This window comes from Centrocercus urophasianus, unplaced genomic scaffold (genome assembly GCF_019232065.1).
Source record: "Centrocercus urophasianus isolate 14NV4802_14NV808 unplaced genomic scaffold, USGS_Curo_1.0 seq_23, whole genome shotgun sequence".
In the NCBI taxonomy this organism is placed as follows: Eukaryota; Metazoa; Chordata; class Aves; order Galliformes; family Phasianidae; genus Centrocercus; species Centrocercus urophasianus.
In genome coordinates, this window is record NW_024884789.1 from 19,051,428 (window position 1) to 19,069,965 (window position 18,538).

Sequence of the window (18,538 nt, forward strand, 5' to 3'; positions counted from 1 at the left end):
ACCAAGGAGAGATGCAGCAGGGTGGGATGGGAAGGAACAGCCAATATCATTCCTCCAGCATGGCACTATTTTTAAAAAAGCAGCCGCCGCAAGCTGGTCCCTCCTTGGCCACCTCCCAGAGGACGCAGAGTGCATGCTTTGCCAGCCTGAGGACTGAATGAGAGCCACTGGTGACAGATGTTGCTGAACATCCTCCTTGGCTACTGACAGGCAGTGGAAGCGCTGTCACTCATGTGCCATCAGCTCTGAATCCTGCTTCATTCCCACCGCCGGACAGACAGATTGAGAACCTCTGTTGTTTCTGTATTGTAATAACTATTTCATCATCTCCATCGGCCAGGATTTAGCAAGTGCCTGGCCTCAAATGCTTTGAGCCTTGCGCTCAACCTGTGTGTGGCAGGCAGCTTTTCTCCTCCTGAAGTCTTTTGTATCCCGTATTCTCTGAATGCAGATACACTCTGAATTTCCTAATGTGGATTGTTGGGTGCTGTCTGGTTGGGGATCTGGCGGGGTTTCTATGCTAGAAGCAAGCAGTGTGCGCTACTGCTATCCAAACAGCCTCTCCAGAGAACGGGCACCACTCAGCGCAGCCTTCCCATACAATTCAAGCTGCTCCCACTTCTCCTTCGCCGCCTCCCCGGCGGCTCTCTCTCCCGCGCCGAGGAGAGCGGGGGCAAACCGGGGGGAAGCAGCCAGCCCCGGGAGCAGCCCGCGGCGCCAAGGCAGGCCGGGTGGCGGCGGGGCAGGCCCCGCGGAGGGCGGGCCGGGCGGCGGGGGTGCGGGGCGGACCCGGGGGAAGCGGGCGGGGCGCGGTGGGAGCCGGGCTCAGGGAGGGGGGGGGGGGGGGGAGCCGGGAGCGCAGCTCGGAGCCCCGCTCGGAGCAGTCGGCGCCGCGGCTCCGGCAGGTGGCACTGGCCACCTCCTCGGCCGCCTCCCCGCTCCCCCACCGGCCCGGTCTCCGCTGCCGCGCTCAGTCCGCCGGCGCCGATGCTGCTGAGCGGAGCGGCATCCGGCTCGGGGGCGGGGGCGGGGCCGGGGCCGGGGCCGAGGCCGGGGCCGGGGCCGGGGCCGGGGCCGGGGCGGGCGGCGGAGCTCCGCAGTGCGTGGGCACCATGGCCCGCTGGCTCCGCGAGCACCTCGGCTTCCGCAGCGCCAAGCCCGCGCCGCCCGCGCCTCCCAAACCCGACTACCGCGCCGGGCCGCCGCAGCCGCCCCCGCCGCCGGGGGGCGCCGCCGAGCCGCTGGCCTCGGCCCAGCCCGACATCGTGGCCGCGTACCGCCTGCAGAAGGAGCGCGACTTCGAGGACCCGTACAGCGGGGTGCCGCCTCCCGCCGCCCCCGACGGGCCCCGCTACGTCTCGCCCAAGCACCGGCTCATCAAGGTGGAGGCGGCCGAGAAGCCGCCCGCCTGTCCCGCGCCGTCCCCCGCCGCCCCCGGCTCGCCCCCCGCCGGCCCCGAGCCGCCCGACGAGCCGCCGCAGGAGGTGAGTGCTGCGGCGGGACCCGAGGGCTGCCGGCGCGTCTCCGACGGGTTCTCCGCGTCTCCCGGCGCTGGCGTCTCTGCGGAGGCGACCCGCGGAGCTCGGGACGTCTCCCCGGTGCCGGGCCGCCCTCCCCGGGCCTCCTTCCCCGCAGCGCCGTGAGCCTGCCGGGGCCTGCCCGGCCCATGCCAGCTGCTTTGTCGGGAAGCGGCCGTGCCTCTTTGTCTGCCGCCTCCGAGCTGGGGATGGAGAGGAGGCGAGAGCGGTCCCCGGGCCGGTGGCACGCAGACGGCGCCAGGGACGAACCCGCGGCAGCGGGCGAGAGTCCGACGGGGCACCGTGCGAATTAAGGCTCGCGGGCGCCCGGCGGTGCTGCAAGATGGGGCCTGCCGGGCGAACTCCTCGCGGATCGGCCTGCTGAAGGGAAGGAGGGAGTTGTTGATAGAACAGTCGCGGGCGTCGCCTGACACGCCGGGGAAACGCGCGCCGAGCGAAACCCGGTCGGGGAACGCTGGATGCAGGCAAACAAGTTGTCGCCAGTGGATCCCGGGAAGTTGCTCTTAGTGCATAATTGCTGTTGGAAGGTTTGCGGCGGGGCCCGTTCAGCTGTGATCCCACGAGCTGCCCGCAGCAGAGCAGGGCTTCGGTTTGTTGGGGCCTCTGGGGGGTTCTTCCTCCTGATGGCAGAGGGACGTGTGGTGCTGCAGCCCAGGGACTGGTCTATATCCATTGGAGTGCAGTGAGAAGCTGGAAAGTGCAGCGAAGAGCCAAGGGCTCGAAGGCGGCTGGGGAAGCCCAGGAAGCAGCGTGGGTCCTGAGGACGCCCTTCATCATCACCCAGGCAGGCGGTGGTGAGGCTATCTCCAGATCCTCCCTCTTGATGAGGAGGAGGTTTCTCATTTTTTAGTGTTCTCATGATGGATGGAGGCAGTGCTCGAAGGGCAAGGTAAGCTGGAGATAAGCCTGTTAAAGCTAAAGCCATTTCCCTGGAGGAGCAGTGAAGCATCTACCACAGGGAGACCTTCTGCTGGGCTCAGGCACCTTTTCCAGCTCCCATCTGCTGCACTGGGTGGTGGGAGGGTTCCCTGCCCGCAACATGGCTGGGTTGCTCGCTGTGTCCTTTGTGGAAGTGGCCCAGGAGGACTGAGGGTGGTCGCTTGAAGCTTGCTCACGCTTGTGGTGCCTGTGTCAGGGTGTCCTGAAGCACACGGCACCAGGTGGATCGTCATAGCTTTGTGCAGTCCGTGGGATGGGTGGCATCCTGTGATGACGTGCTTAGGGCACGTTCTGCAGCAGCTCACATTGCGTTATCAAATGTTCCGGGGGTGGTGGGGGGACCGGCACAGGTCCTCCTCCCTCTGCTTGGTCCCTGTGCTCCATCCCCCACAGCTTGAGCAAGGGACAGATTCTTGAGATGTGTCTCAGACTCTTGAGATGTGCCATGCGAGGAACAGCATTGCCAGGATTTCCCTCGATGCACGTGAGACTTAGTGAGGGACCCCCTCATGGCACCACCGTGCCTGAGCCCAGGTGACGCCTTTCTTGTCTGCTGTGAGATCTCCCCTTTGGGCCATCCCAACGGGGGCAAGAGACCACCACACGGGCATGTGTGGCTCCAGGTTTGCCAACATACTTAGGGTCTGCCCTGAGATGTGATGCTTCTAATGCAAAGCTTTTGCTGGGAGCACAAGGTCAGCACCACGGCGTGTGGGAACGGCTGGCCAGGAAACTCCTGGGCGTGTGTCTTTCCTGCCAGAGCCTCTCAACTGAGTCATCCTGTGAGATGCTGTGCTGTTCGCCCCGGGCTCCCTGCACCTCCTGTGCCCTGGGTGCAACTGTGTCCGGCTCCTGGGGCAGGGAACCAGGCCCTTCTTCTATGGCCAGCGTTTGTTTTGCTTTTGGGTTTGGCTTTGGTGCTTGCTAAAAGCTGAGCTGTGGGGTGATTCCCCTGGGGAAAAGGTCCTAGAGGTAAAATTAGGGAAATGTTGCACCCAAAGGAGAGAATGAAGCGGTGAAGTTATAACTCAGAGTGGCTCCAGTGTAAGGTGCTGCATGTGGAAGAGCATTTGAGCTGCTGTGCTGGTGTCATATCTCGTCTGAGTCTGCTCTGCATTGATGGGGTGGGAGAGGGAGGCTCCGGGAGCAGTGCCAGCAGCAAGCCAGGTGTCAGGCTATCTAGTAAAACACATCTAGGAAATGGGGCTTGTGGCAGGCTGTGATGCAGGCGGGTTTGGCAGAGGAACAAGCAGGCAACCCCTTCCTGACCCTGCTGCCACTGTGGAGCCAGAGAGCTCATAGCAGGGAGTGAGGGAGTGCTGGGCATGGTGCCTCTGATGGCACAGAACCTCCCGGGGACTGCGGGCCGCTGAGCAGCTGCATGTTCCCTGATGACTGCTGGGGTTTGCTCTGGGGGTGATGCTCTGCTGGTTGTGGGAGAGCTGCCCCTGGATGAGCTGGAGCTGCCCTAGGAGCCCTGGAGGGAGATGGGTGATGGACAAGACACCAAGGAGTTGTGGGGGTGTTTATAACTCCGGTTCCTGTCCCTTTTTCCTGCTGTGTTTTGTTGCTCCAGGCTATTGTCACTTTTCACAGGAAGGAGGAAAGAGGTGTTTTGTTTTAAACCCATTAATCGAAGAGCAGTCTGGCTCTGCCACTGGCTGTGGTGGAGTGGCAGATGGCATCCGTGAGGACAAACCTTGAGCTTGTTGTGTTTTCCTTGTGAAATCGTACCCAGGAGGCTCCTGGTCCTATTTCCTGGTGACTCTTGGTTGCTTGGGGGTCCCCTCCTGCATCACTTGTGATATATGGGGCCTGAGAAGGAAGAGAGGAAGCTATAGGCTGCTCGTAGTCCTTTTGCTAAGAGATGCCTAGATGCCTACAGATGTGCCTGCAGCCCTGACAAATAACCAGTGAGCTCCCAGTTTCACCAGTGCCTGCCAGCTTCCCTGAACTGGGTCTCAGGCTGCCTCAGAAAACATGGCCAAGCTGAGAGCCTTACTTTCGGAAACAACCTTGCTGGGGCATTTGTATGGGCGCTAGTGGCTTTGCTGGTGCCAGGCCAATGCTAACAGAGGAGGCTGGGCTCTTCTCCTTCTGCTCTGCTTGGCTCTGGCCCAGCTTCTGGGACAAAGGCTGGAGCGTTTCCACTGCTGAGAGCCTCATGCGGGTGCCTGGAAAGCCGCAGGCTGCCAGCACCTGCTCTGCAGGATTGCAGAGCCCACTTGGAGCCTTCCTCCAAAAGGAAAACAAAAGGGACAGGTGGAGTGGTAGCATCCCATGGCTCCTGCTGCCAGAACTTGGAGGCTCATCTGTCCCCATGGAGCTTGAGGTCCTGGCTGCTGCTCTGGGTGCTCTTCGTGGTGAGGTGGTGACGTTTGAAGGGGCTTCAGCTGGTCCCTTGGAAAGGCAGGGAATGGCCTAACCTTTCTCCCGTCCTTCCCTTTTCCAGCTGGCTGTCCTGGAGGACTACGCAGACCCCTTTGATGCTGCGCAGGTGGCTGGTAGCCAGGCAGGGGTGGAGAAGGTGACAGAGAACGATGGGTATATGGAACCGTATGAAGCCCAGAAGATGATGGCTGGTAAGGTGGAAAGTTCTGTGCAAGGACCACTGCACTCTTCCATTTCCTGCTGCTCTGTGAATTTGGTGGCCACTGCTCTGTTACTTGCAGCCTGTGCTGGCACCAGGTCCTGCAGGGGTGGCCACCAAATCCAGTGGATGGCTACAGAGGAGCACAGCTGCTTTGCAGCCAGATTTTCACAGATTTACATGTGTGATAGGTTGGCCACAGACAGAGCACTTGTAAAGGCTACATGAGTATTAAAGGCCCCTCAACACTTCTGCTTGCAGTGCTGCTCGTGAGGTTGAGCCAGGAGAGACATGACATTTGTTGGGTCTGGCACAGAGCAAGATGGATGTGGGAGCTATTTAATTTGGTTATGGCTGTTGCAGAGCGTGCTGTTGTCTGCTGCAGCAGCAGGGTCCCCCACGGTTTTGTTTATGGCTTGAAAGCAGGCGAGGTGAGAGCACGTGCTCCCAGAGGCATTGCTCTGACTGCTGCAGTGCACGCAGGGCTGCATGCTCCAGGCTCTGGCTCTGCTTTCCTGTCCTGTGGTTTCTCTGGAGCAAATGGTTTCTGTAAAGCTCGTGCAGCTTTTGGAGGACATTGCTGCTTTCTTGGAAGAATCAGCATCAACAAGGAGTCTTATTGTGTCTGTGGAGAGATTTTTGTTCTGCTCAAGAGTTGGACATTTAGTTAAACACTGCACTGTGGGGAGAGCAGGTATCCTGATGCTGGGAACTGCTCAGGACCCTGCTGTCTGGCAGCTGAGCTGCTTGTGACAGGCAGTTGCTGGAGGTTTGGGCCCTCTCTGTCACTTGTGCTTCCCACCCTACATCACCCTCAGGTGAAACCAAGCTCTTTTGTCTGGTTTTGGGGACTGTGACCAAGTGAGAAGCTCACATTCTGTTCCATTTTCTGCTAGAGATCCGCCAGAAAGGCTTACGGGAGGCTCCAACCCGGCCACTTCACCTCTATGACACTCCTTATGAGCCCATCTCTGGAGGGCTGGATGTGGACACTGACCGCCCTGCCTGCCCCAGGCCTAGGGAATCTCGATTGCCTGAGGATGATGAGCGGCCGCCGGAGGAGTACGACCAGCCCTGGGAGTGGAAGAAGGAGAGGATCTCCAAAGCTTTTGCAGGTGAGCTGGGATGGAGGCAGCCGGAGTTTTGAGAAGCAGCTACTGATGCCATGTAGCATTTTGTAGTGGGGAAGCTGGGATGGTGGTGTCAGCTTCTGCATTTCTGTGTCTCAGGGAGTGATGTTTCACTTGCACAGTGGCTGTTTGTCTTCAGCAAGGCTTGTTGCAGCCAGGCTGTGTGGGGCTGGTGGATGGAGCTGCCTTGGCAGCCTATCCAGTGCCATCTCCGACTGCCTGACTGATCCTGTCTCCCACCCCAAGTTACAGGGCCAGGGCTCCATCTCCAGCCCAGGAAGAGCTCTGCTTCCTTGAGATCACCTTTTGCAGGAAGGAGAGCTGGGCTGTCCCTGGCAGGCTTTGGCCAGACGAACGTCCATCCCCCTGACCTGTTTATCCATGTTGCGGGATCGATTGTGTTTGTGTTTGTTAATGAGGAAATCCATGCTGTGCATTAGTGCTGGCTCCATTGCCAGCAGTGGCTAATTGCCATGCTCTTATCTAAGATGCATTTGAATTTGCAGCAGTGTGTCTGTGCTGCTGCTGGTGTGCACAAGGCATGAGCCTGTGATGGCAGTGGAGAGGTGTGGAGGCTAGGGCTTGGGAGTGATTCACCTTTTGAGTGAATGTGACACTGGTGTCTGATTGTCCCTGTGGGTGGCTGGGATTTGGGTCCTGGCACCCTGAGCTGAGGATTCAATTGGGCTGGATTTGTGCTGAGGTATCTGTGTAGGGGATTTGCCCGTTGCCCCTTGGTGGAGGATGTGCATTCATACATCTGGCTCATGCATAGATGCTGCTCAGGATGCTCCAGGTTGGCTCTGAGTCTGGAAGGAATTAATGCATGGCAAAGCCAGTTGCCATGCCTTGGCATGTGTGTGGGATCTCAGGAGCATCCTGAGATGCTGGAATCTCCCTGCTGGTCCCCCTGTTGAGACACAGTGGTACTAGCACTGGGCTAATCCACTGCGAGCTGCATCTGCGCTCCCTTCCCTGCTGCTGCAGACTGCCTGCAGCCACCTCGTCATAGACTGCTTGTCCTACAGGATCCTGGCTGTCACCTGGAGCTTTGCTGGTTCTGGATGCCTGTCTGGGCAGCCAGCACCCTTTCCCCTTCCACCCCTCTTCCTTCTGTCACCTCCCTTAGCCCCATCTCTGCTGGTGGTGGCTGTGGATCCCCTTGGCCAGCACATGGCTCCTGGGAATTCAGTCTTTACCTTACAGCTGCTGTTTTTCTCACGAGGTCTGGTGTTGCTGACGTTTTTTTTCTAAGCCTTCTCTTTCTCTCTTTCTCTTTCTCTCTCTTCCTACCCCTCCCTCACCCCTCCTTGTATCCAGTTGAAATCAAGGTCATTAAAGACCTGCCGTGGCCGCCACCGGTGGGACAGCTCGACAGCGGTGAAACCCCCCCAGACAGTGAGGCCAATGCCTCCGTCCCCCCGCAGCACGGCCCGCAGAGCTACGAAGATGCCAACGGTGGGTGTCGCATGACAGCTGGGGTCCGGGGGGGCTCGGCCGATGCCTGCTGGGACTCTACCAGCACTGTGCCATGCTCTGCAGGTCCCTTCCCTCACCCTCCCCCCCACTCCTCCTCCTCTTCCTCCTCTTCCTCCTTGGCTTGCCCGTCCTGGGCAGGACACACATGTTGTCCTTGCCTTTTCCACATCTCTGGTTACATATCTTTGTGCCTGTGGTCGAGCTGCACCGGGAGATTTTTCAGTGGCAGTTATTATTGACTGTTTTGTTTCCTCCTCTTTGCCTCCAAATTCCCAGCATTTGATGGCCGCTTTTAGCTTTTCTTTTTGAGCATTTAGTTGATGTTTTCCTGTGACTCTTAATATGCAACCCCCTTATGGGCACGATACCAGCTAATTCAGATCCCACCACTGAAATTTGGGGTTATTTTTTCCCCAGGTGCATCCCTTTGTCATTCAGCACCACTCTGTTTCACCTGTCGTTTCTCTGCCTTGCTGTTCAGTGGCAGGAGATCCCTCTGGATTCCCAGCTCTTGCTTTCACTATCCTGAAGAGCTCCATCTCCCAGACACGCTTTGTCATCTCAGGTTTGCCTTTCTGCAGAGCCCTTTTTGTGCATGCTGGGAGGCAGAGCCCCTGCTAAACTCTCCTTGAGCTCTGCTGGCCATTTCACTTACAGCAGCCAATGACTGCGGCTTCTCTTTTGACCCATTATTAATTTTTTAAGGACCTTGTTCTGTAGTAAGGTTTTTTACGAGAGCATCGTCTAAAGGGCTTCTGTCAGAACCCACCCAGGCTGGTGGGTCCGGACTGGGCTGGCCTTGCTTACATGAGACCAATGTGTGTGAGACGTGACTTCGCAGCATGCTGTGCCCACCCGTGCGTCACTAAGGCTGTTCCTGATGGATGCTGTGATATGCCAGCTGCGGACATCTGATTTCCTTGTCTGCAATTACCCAGATCCCTGCAGAGCTTCGTACAGACCCCGCTGGCTCCCCACGAGGTTGTGTGTGACGGCCGATGTTGCTTCGCAGGGACACCCTGCAGCAATGTGGCTGCCCCACATGCCCTCCTGGTGAGGCCACAAGCTGAGCTCATCCCAGAAAGAGAAGGGCCTAATGGAAAACTTCCCGCTTCTCTTTGTACGACAAATGCAGGTGTCACGCAGAGCTAATTTGTGTGCTGCACAGCCACCTCCTTCCTCTGTCATTTGTTATCCCTGCGGTCGCTCTGAAGACATCGGTTTGTCATTTTTCCTGGCTTAAGCAACACAAACGCTCATTTTCATTTTGACTCGCTTTGTTGTGTTAAGTTTATCTCGACGGAGTTACGTGTTATTTTCTACTGTCCCTGTCTGGGGGTGACTTGAGCTTCTTGAAGGATGTCTTCTCCATCCCGGGGACTTGTTTTTAATATCCTGTTTAATCATGTGCATGCCTCTGCTGCTCTCTGACAGATACTATGTATTTCTTCTGAGCCTCTAATATGATGACTTTGTGCTGCTAGCAAGTGCTTCAGCCTTCTGATTGCCTGACTTTTTAATGATTGCCCCAATTTTTTAAGGTGATGAGTTGAAATTGAAGCCTCTAGCCAGCTGCTACAGGCAAGGGCAAGCCCATGTGAACCTCTGCAGAGGCATGGCCTGAGCACCTCATTCCTCAGCTCCTCCTGAGGAAATTTGAGCTGAGATGTTTGCAGAGGACTGAAAAAACTGCATTGGTGAACAGGGAAGCTTATCCCGAGGGCCAGGTCCGGCACACCCACCCTTGGGGCAGTTGTGCTCTGCAGCAGCATCCGCCAGCAGCTCTGCCGATCAATAAGTAATTTGTGCGAGGGGGCTCGCTTGGCAGGGGAGCAATAATGAACTCTCTGGAGGAGGGAGAAACAATATTATTAATGCTGAAATCATCTTGCACGGAAATAACATTCAGTGGGAGGCTGGGTCCCCAGGGCACATCTTGGTTAATCCCCCTCCTGCTTCTTCCTTCAGCTCCATCTTCCTAACTCCTCTTTTCTTCTTTTCAAGATTGGAGAGCCTCTCAGTACTAATTCTCTTGATGGAGATGCCTAATTGTATGCTGCAACCACCAAATCTCATTACATTAGCAACACACCTAAGCTCTCTGAGCTTATGAAACCTCTCTGGAAAATATTTCCAGGGACTGGGGCATGGTGAGAACCCCGCTCTGCACTGAGTCTTGGGGGTGGATGCTGCATGGAGCTGCCCTGTGCTGTCCTCGTATGGGGACGGGGCAGTGAGAGGGACCCAGTGTGATTTGGCATGGCTCTGGCTGTCTCTGCAGCCTTCTTCTGCATGGGGAGAGCTGGGTTTGTTTGCAGTCCGTCAGACTGTCCCTGCCACCGCTGTGATGTCCGTCTGTCTTGCAGGGCCATCAGAGGGGCTGGGCTATGGCCGCACCTCACCCTGCAGGGAGGAGAAGGCTAGGGCTGCCCTCAGACATGGTACCAGCAGCCTCAAGAGCACCAAGGCATTGAGCACGGAGCCTGGTCCCTTCCTTGGGGAGAGGATTGACCCCGCGCTGCCCCTGGAGAGCCAGTGGTGAGTTCTGTGTGCTCCAGGTGGCTCTTTTGTATCCCCATCACTGTCTTCCCCTCACTTTCTTCCCCAGCACTGTGTTTCTGCCACCTCCTACTTGTCCCCGCTGCCCTCCTTAAGCTACCCCTGGCACCCTCTGCCACCCGCACCCCTTACCCCCAGCATGGGGACTGGTGTCGCTGCTGCCGCGAGGCTCTGTGCTGCTTGAAGCATGCATGTAGCCAAGTCCCTCTCCCCCCCGCAGCTGGTATCATGGGGCCATCAGCCGGACGGACGCAGAGACGCTGCTGAGGCTCTGCAAGGAGGCCAGCTACTTGGTGCGCAACAGCGAGACCAGCAAGAACGACTTCTCTCTCTCCTTGAAGTGAGTGAACCTGTGCAACCTGGGGGGCTGCAGCTGGGGCCGTGCTGCGCTGTCTTTGTGGCAGAGGTGATGCCATGCATGTACCCCCAGTGCTTTGGGGGCTTGGAACAGCACACTAAACAGGGCTGCTCGGGGACAACAGCAGGGCTTCGGAATACGAGATCTGCCTTTCTTTGTGGGGTGGCACAGGCTTTTGACGTTTGGTTTGGTGTCTGGCAGAAGCGTCTCTTGGGAAGACTTCCAGAGCTAGATGCACGCTGCTTTCCCCTTGGCAGTGCTCATAATCCCTCAGACGGATAAAATGATGTGCCCTATTACTCATTTGAATGTGTGTGATTACAGCTTCCAGCTCTGGCTTATTGCTGCCCCTTTTTGTAGCTGAATTTCATGAGAAAATAAAGTCTGTGCAATCCTGTTATTTATGGAAATGTCCCCAGCCCTTCTTCCCCAGCCCTCTTAAATGCTGAAGCCGTTCCTTAGCCGTGTGGTAGAGAGGGCACTGTGCTGCTTTGATTTCTCAGCAGGGAAGCCTCGCTCCCACAGCATGGCTGGGTTTCTGCTTGGGTCAGGAGGGGATCTTTGCACCTTCCCCAAATTTTCCACTTTCTCTGAGAGCCAAAGCTGCATGAAGCATCAAGGTACATGCATAGAGCTCCATTCCTAGCTCCTTGGGGAGTCTCGGGGCAATCTGAACCTGCAAAAATAAAGCTGCTTCTGTCCTGAAGATGATGATGGATTAGCAAATACTTCCTTGTCCTTCTGCAGGGCTAGTACATTAGCTCTCTTCCTGGCACGTAGGAAAAAAGTATTGAGCACTTCAGTCATCCCTGCCTGACGGCAGCCCAGGTGTCCCTACCCTTTTCTCAATATACCCAATATTTTCTCAGTGGTCTCTGTACCTGTATTGCTACCTGGCAGATTCAGCCTCCCCTGTTTATTTTCCAGTGCCACAGTTGTGAATTAGATTTCTCCATCTCTTTTTTTTTTTTCCTTTTTTTTTTTCTTTTTATTTCTGCCTTCAGCACCAAAGTGGGGCAGATGTTTATCTGGAAAAAAAAAAAAGTATCTGTGCTTCCTTCTGTGCTTGTAGCCTTTAGATCAGACAGCAAACCTCTTGCAAAAGCTCATCGCTTTCATTTCTTTGTTGGAATTTTTACTGATGCTTGAGTTTTCTCAGTAATGTTTCCTTGCCTTGGGGCGAGCTCTTCTGAAGCAACAGCTTCTGCTGATTGGTGAGTGGTGTTGGAGGCCATGAGATGTCCTCTCAGCCACCAGTAAGCCATTACATGTGTCTGAGAGGTGGCATCGGGATTGGAGGGACTCCCTCCCTCTCCAGCGTGGCTGCCCCCCAAGTCAGCTGAAAAGCTCTGATACTGCGTATTTCCCCATTTTCACAGCTTCCCTACAATTCAGTCATCTCTTCGGACTTTTTCTCCCTGAGTCTCGTGGCAAGAATGCCCTTCTCATATGGCACACGTGGGTGGGACGTAGCCTTGCAGCTCTGTGCTTCTGCCCACAGGAGGCTGCATCCCATCCAAGAGCTGGTCAGGCAGTGTCCAAGATCTTCATCTGCAGAGACCGCACAGTCTCAGGAATGTGATTTTTACTGTGTTGCCTTTCTCTATAGAGCCTTTTCAAGGAACATCCCTTGGGATGCTTTTTATATAGCTCTAAGCTGCTTGCCTGCATCTATCTCTCTTTCTCTTTCTCTTTTTTTTTTTTAAACTATTTTTCTCGAGGAAGGAGGAGTGACTGAAGAGATGATCTGAAAGTGGAGCTCTGGTGCTGATCCCCAGTCATTTTGTGTTGCCTTAAAGGAAAATGTGCACAAAAGAGAGCAGCAGGAGCCTGCCAGGTAGCTGGGAGGCTTAACCCTGTCATGACCACTCTGGCTGTGCTGCCCCTCAGAGTGCTGTGGGCAGGATTATGCTGCATTAACTGCTCAGAGGATGAGTCACTGGCAGCTCATTCCTTCCTGGAGGCAGCTGAAGCTGTGGTGTGGAGGCTGGAGGCTCTCTGTGTCCGTTGCATGGTGCAGAGGTTGCAGCAGCTGCTGGCTGTGACTCTGCTGGCTTTTCGATGTGCTCCCTTGAGCATTTCCAGTCTCGGTCACATCTCTGAGCTTGCAACATAAACCGAGGGAGCAATTGGGGCAAAACCCACCTTGCTATGGACCTTGTGTGGCAGCTGTCCTCCAGCACTTACCCTGTACTGAGCCCTGTGTGTGCCCCAGACACAACCCCTTTCCCGGTGGGGTTGGCTCCCTGCTTCTCAGCTCCTAAATGGATTCTGCTAATGCAGCTGCTCTGTCCATTATGGGCACCGTCTCCAGCCGGGGGGATGGGACTGGCCTGCACAGCACTGGATACAGCTCAGCATTGCTGATGAGGTCCTGTCTGCTTTTAAGTCATCAATATTTTGCTGTAATGTGCATTCCAGACACTGCAGACAGGCTGTGGCTCTCCTCAGAGACGCAAATTAATAGCAGCAGGGCCATTAGCCCGTCACTTGGAATCAGAGCTCGTGGCAGTATCTGCCTGCGCAGCCGCGTGTGGCTCAGTGCCTGTGCTGTGCCGGGAAATGGCCTCGCTATGCTGAGCGGGTTTTATGGGGCCTGCAGTGATGGTAAAGGGAGGGGGGCACAGCCTGAAGGAGGAAATCCTGCTTTGCTGCAGCAAGGCAGGGGATGCAGCAGCCTGACGCCTCCCGGTGTGACTGCTGTGTGAGCTGGGGTGGCTGTAAGAAGGGCTTCATTCCCACTGGGCTGAGAGCTGCAGGACTGGAGGGCGATGTGAGAAGGGCCATGGCTGCAGGGGTGGGGGTCTGGGGACTACTGTCTCCTCTAAGCCTGCCTCTGTCTTTCCTCACAGGAGCAGCCAGGGCTTCATGCACATGAAACTATCCCGGACCCAGGAGAACAAGTACGTGCTGGGTCAGCACAGCCCGCCCTTTGACAGCGTGCCAGAGATCATTCATCACTACGCCAGCCGCAAGCTGCCCATCAAGGGGGCTGAGCACATGTCCTTGCTTTACCCGGTGGCTATCCGCACTCTATAGCTGTCACCACGCACGAGCCGAGCTCGAAGCTGTGTGGACCTGAAGGTGGCCTGTCTGCAGGGCCGAACGCTGCTGTAGTGGATGGGCACCAGAGCAGCGAGCTGGGCACAGATGGTGTTACTGGGGACTTTGGCAGTTAGACCCCTCGTCATGCTCTCACCTGGGGTTCCTGTGTGCCAGTGTGCCTGCTGGGATGGTGGCAGGGAGAAGGAGCTGAGTGGGAGCATCCATGTGCTGCCCTCACCCTCTTGGGAAGCAAGGACTGGAACTGGGGCCCCGGAGAGGACATGAGGGGAGCAAGGTGCAGGAAAGGGGGGAAGAAGTATCCTGGGATGTCTCCTGAGGGCACCTGGCTCTGCCCACGTCCTGCGCGACAGAGAGGATGCCCTGTGCCTGCTGGTGAGGAGGCTGGTGCTGTCACAGGCACAGAGGGGGAGGCTGCTGGGGCTCCCACCCGTGTGGGTGCTTGGTGCTCCTTGCCTTCATTTGCCAAATGTACATAGTAACTGGTCAGAGCCGCGCATGCAGCACCACTGCCTAATAAAGCGATGGATGCACGGTCACCTGCTCTGCAGGGACTCTGTACCCTCAACCCAAAAGCTGGGTGGGGAGCTGGCACGACAAAACTCTTCTAAACAGCAGGGAGGGGATTTTACTAAGCAAAATTGCTTCATTTTTCATTCTCATGTACAGAGAACTGAGTAGTTCAGCACAGTCACCAGTGACACGGGACAAAAGACAGCTTTCGTGTCCTGAGTGTGTCTTTGAGACCCTTTGTGGGCGGCAGTAAGCTGGGTTTGCCTGTTATGCAGGGCTGAGGGGGATGCTCTTGAGGCTCCTTGGCTTGTTTTGCTTCACCTCTTGTAAACCTTAGGCAAAATCCCTGAATTTCCCAGGTTTGTCCTCTTCCCTGGATGTGTAGTGGCTCTAGCCCTGTTTGTCTTCCAGATACCCTGTCTCTGGGGCAGGTTGTTTCTCCTCTTCCTATGTCTGAAGTTACATGCTCCTAGGACAAAGCTGATCCTGTTGCTTTGCTGGGAGGGTGGAGATGGTCCGTGGGACCATGAGGACTTTGTACAGGCTCTGACATTTTCTACACTCAATCCATAGCTGAGGAATTGCTGCTTCAATGGCCTATCGTGGCTTTGGGCTTCTGTGGGGGCACAGGCTGCGTGCTGCATGAGGCCTGCAGAAGCCATGGTACTTTGTTCCCTGATGTTCAGCCTCCACCACTTCTTAAAAGGCTGTGGTTTGAGTTTGTTTTGGGCACTTAGTGTCTCCTTACAGCAGTGTTCAGCTGCTGGCAGCCCTGGCTGCCTCTCCCCAGCCCATCGAGGCACCTTGTCCAGTGGGGATGGAGCGACTCTGGCTGGAAGGTTTTTCTCCTGGAACTGCTTCTGTGAGTACCAGAGCATGCAAAAAGGGTTGGAGATGCTGGAACGCATCTGCAGAGATGCTCTTAGGTGCCCTAGCTGCATTGAAAATGCTTTAACAGGCTCTTGCTTTGTGTTGCTACTGCCTTCCTAGTGACTGGCAAGAAAAGCAGAGGCTACTTGAATCCACGCAACCAGGGAAGAAAAGCACAGGAGAGCTTCACCATGTATTCTGAATTGTTTTTCTCCCTTGAGAAACGGTGGCAAAGAACAAAGTGGCTGGCAGCTGCCTGCACCGGTGAGCTTGTGTCCTGTCGGTGAAATCCCACCTATGCAGCCTGGCTGCATATTAGGTGTCCCTGCCAAACAGAGAGCAGCTGGGTCAGGCTTAAAAATCGGGACAAGGTGTGACTAGGCTGGTGTTCGATGGACACTCACGGGCACGTAGCTTCTGGTCCTCCCCTCCTCTCATTTGCCTTGGGGATTTTTGGCTCTTGCTTCAAAAGCCTGATTGTGGTGGAGGATTTTGCCTGCGTTGTTCGGCCTGATGGCCTGCAGGAAGATGCTCAGGATGGAGCGATGCTCAGCTTCCCCAAGCCAGCCTGGTCAGGGTTTGGACCTGAGCTTCTCAAATCGAGCAGATCCATGCAGGTCCTGCACATCTGGGGTCTCGTTTAGGGATTCCCACAGAAAGCATATTGCTCTGAGCATGGCTCTGGGTCTGGAATACTGTTGCATCCTCTCTTTGTGATCCTCAGGCGCTTCTCAGAAAGTGTAGATGGATTGAATCTTCAAACGGGACTTAGCCCTGTTTTTGCTCTCCTGTGAGTGAAATGAGTTTTGTTGGGAAATAATAGAAGGGCAGATGTGTAACAGGGATAGTGTAGTGACAGGGGATCTCCATTCATGAGTGAGTTCAACTCTAGCATGGACAAAGACCCGAGCAGCCTGATGTGGCTTTGAGATTAACCCCACTGAGGGCGTGAAGGTGGTCAAGAGACCTTTCTTTGTAGCAGTTCCCAACCCACTTGTTCCAGCAATCCCCCACACCCCGCAGCTGCCTCTGTTCTCCATCCTTCCTCCCTGTCAGTGAAACAGCTCTGCCATTCATTGCCTGATCTCTAGTTCCTTGCTAAGCCCTCCATAATTGCCAAACTGCTTTAGCATGCTGTAGGCTGTGATAATGAAGGAAAGAAGTTTGTTTCGTAATTGGATTAGTGCTGCTGGGAACGTGATCTTGCACAGAGGTCAGGTTGGAGCTGCACAGCCCTGGAGCCCCACACTGCTCTGCCTGGTTGTGGGCCAGCTTGGGTCTGTGCTTGCTCCTGCAAAGGCCTTTGCTAGCCAAAAGACACAGCATTGCAGGAGGAAGGCATCCCAGAGCTGTGAAGGGTTGATTCAGGGCTGCATTTGAACCTGCCTTCCTTGGAAATGGGAATGTTTGCTGAAACTCTGTTAGCATCCGCAGTGTCCCTTGCCTGCTAGGAATGAAGCGGTTTGGTTAGGGTCAGGCTTGATGTGAGCTTCATCACCTTTCCCAGCACGAGCCCTCAGGGCTCCTGAACACCAATAGCTGATCCTTGTGGGTTTGGGTAAAATCCATGTAGGCAGTTGTCCATCATCGATGCCCCCCCTCCCTGCCTCTCTGGCCTGCAGAAGTGCTGTTAAACCTAAGCCTGGTGATTAGATTAAACCCCAGCCCTATCAGTGATGCCTGAGTTGCTTGGATGTTTCTGAGAACAGTGCCCTGTGTCCTGTCTCCAGCCACGGCAATCTCCAGTGCTGCAGGAGAAGGATCAAACAAAACCTCAGCTGACAAAGTTTATAGCAGAGTGGAGAAATTTGTTCCCGACCCCTGCAGGCTACCAGCAAAACGTGCAGCGTAGCACGTGTTGTGCACACATGGCACACACATGGTGCGGCTGAATGCCTCCTTTCAAATCTCGTGGAGACCAGCATGTTTGACGCAAGGGGCAGCTTCAGCTCCTGACTCAGAGACCACCCTTGCTCAGTTCCTTTGGTGTACTTCCCCAGCATCATCTCAAAGCAGTTTCTTGTTCCTGCTGCCCTCTTTGGAAACTGTCCCAAAACATCTGTGCTCATATGCTTCCACCTAATTTTCAGTCTACACTTGTGATGAGTTCTGTCCTTTACACAGTTTTGGGGAGGGCTGTCTTTAAAGCAGCATGCTTGGGCAGATCTTGTGGGTGAGATCTTCCCAGTGCCTTGCTACTGGTGCAGCTCTGTCCCTCTTGAAAACTCAGCCTCGCTCTCATCCCTGAACTGTTTGCTGTTGGTATTCATGGGGTCACTCCAATACTAGGGGTGGAGACAAAATCCTAGAAATACCTCTTCACTCAGAGACACCCTTGTTAATACAAACCATCATTTACTTGATTAGCTGGTTCCTCCACTGTAACCATACCCACCACTCCCGTCACTGGAAACTGGTTCCTGTTTCTCCAACCAGCCTAAATGTGCTGCATAATCTTGTCTAAGAAGTTACTTATGAGAGAAGATCATTAAATTAAACTGACAGAATGTATCTGTGATAAATCGTTTCCATTTGCCTTCCTATCTTGGAGCTGGATTTCCTTCAAAACCTGCTCAGAGCCTCAGAAGTCTGTATGTTTGAATCTCTTTCCTTTTCTGGGGGGCGTGTCAGCTGAATTTGCTTGCTGTTTAAGCTCTTTTCATGTTACCCTAAATCTGGTCCTTTTTTCACAGTGATATGACCGTGCTCCTTTCCTCCTTTATCTCATGCAGTATCTTCCCGTTGACCCTCATCTCATGCATTGGCAGCGTGTCCTCACCTGGTGCCTGGGGCACTGTCCCTCACGCCCTGCTCAGCCTGGTGACCCGCGCAGCTACGAGCCTTTCATTTCCAGGATAAAAGTATGCATGCTGAATTTTTCTCCATTAAATGGCAGTGCACAGCAAGCCCTGCTTTGTGCCGGCGTGGGACCAGCAGCTCTCTGCACATGCACATCCTCTCTCGCTGTTTGTGTTCAGGGTAGGCTTGCTGTGCAGATACAGTGCACTGTGATTTACTGCCCATATGCAGCATTACAGCCTCTCTGCGCATGCACAGCATGTCATGATTTACTGTAGGCATTAATGGTTACCTCTCGGCACATTCACAGCTCATCTGGTTTTATGCCCGTGCTCAGTGCTGTCTCTCTGGTGGTACACAGCCTGGCCCTATTTACACGCTAGGCTCTTTCACCTCTTTGCCCCACTTGCTGCTCACACATGCCTCTATCTCTCTCCGAGGAGCACAGTCTGCCCAACTGGCCACTTGCACACAAGGCGGTCTCCAATTTACCACACATGCAATGGATGGGTGCTCCGTGTGGTGTAGCGTGGCCTCCGTCTGCTCACGACATCCTGATCTATTGCATGCGTGTTAGTGGCAAGTCCTGGTTTCTCATGAAGTGTCGTGCAGCCCCTGCACAGGCGCAGTACAGCACTGCTATCTGCATGTGTGCAATCGCTGTCATTGTGTTCTGATATCTGAGCACCCCCTCCTTCCT

At 55.2% G+C, this 18,538-nt stretch overlaps 1 protein-coding gene across 2 annotated transcripts; it reads left to right on the forward strand.

The window, feature by feature from the left end:
• The first annotated feature begins 2,368 nt into the window (after window positions 1-2,368).
• SHF (Src homology 2 domain containing F) lies at window positions 2,369-17,557 on the forward strand. Of its 2 annotated transcripts, XM_042824709.1 has the most exons (7): window positions 2,369-2,427; window positions 4,930-5,059; window positions 5,964-6,182; window positions 7,518-7,655; window positions 10,043-10,214; window positions 10,456-10,575; window positions 13,446-17,557. In XM_042824709.1, the coding sequence occupies exons 2-7, from the start codon at window positions 5,026-5,028 to the stop codon at window positions 13,630-13,632; spliced, it is 870 nt and encodes a 289-aa protein (XP_042680643.1). In that variant the 5' UTR covers window positions 2,369-2,427; window positions 4,930-5,025; the 3' UTR covers window positions 13,633-17,557. The 2 variants fall into 2 exon arrangements, with proteins under 2 accessions (XP_042680643.1, XP_042680644.1); XM_042824710.1 differs by lacking the exon at window positions 7,518-7,655 and having other exon boundaries at window positions 2,375-2,427.
• The last annotated feature ends 981 nt before the right edge of the window (window positions 17,558-18,538 follow it).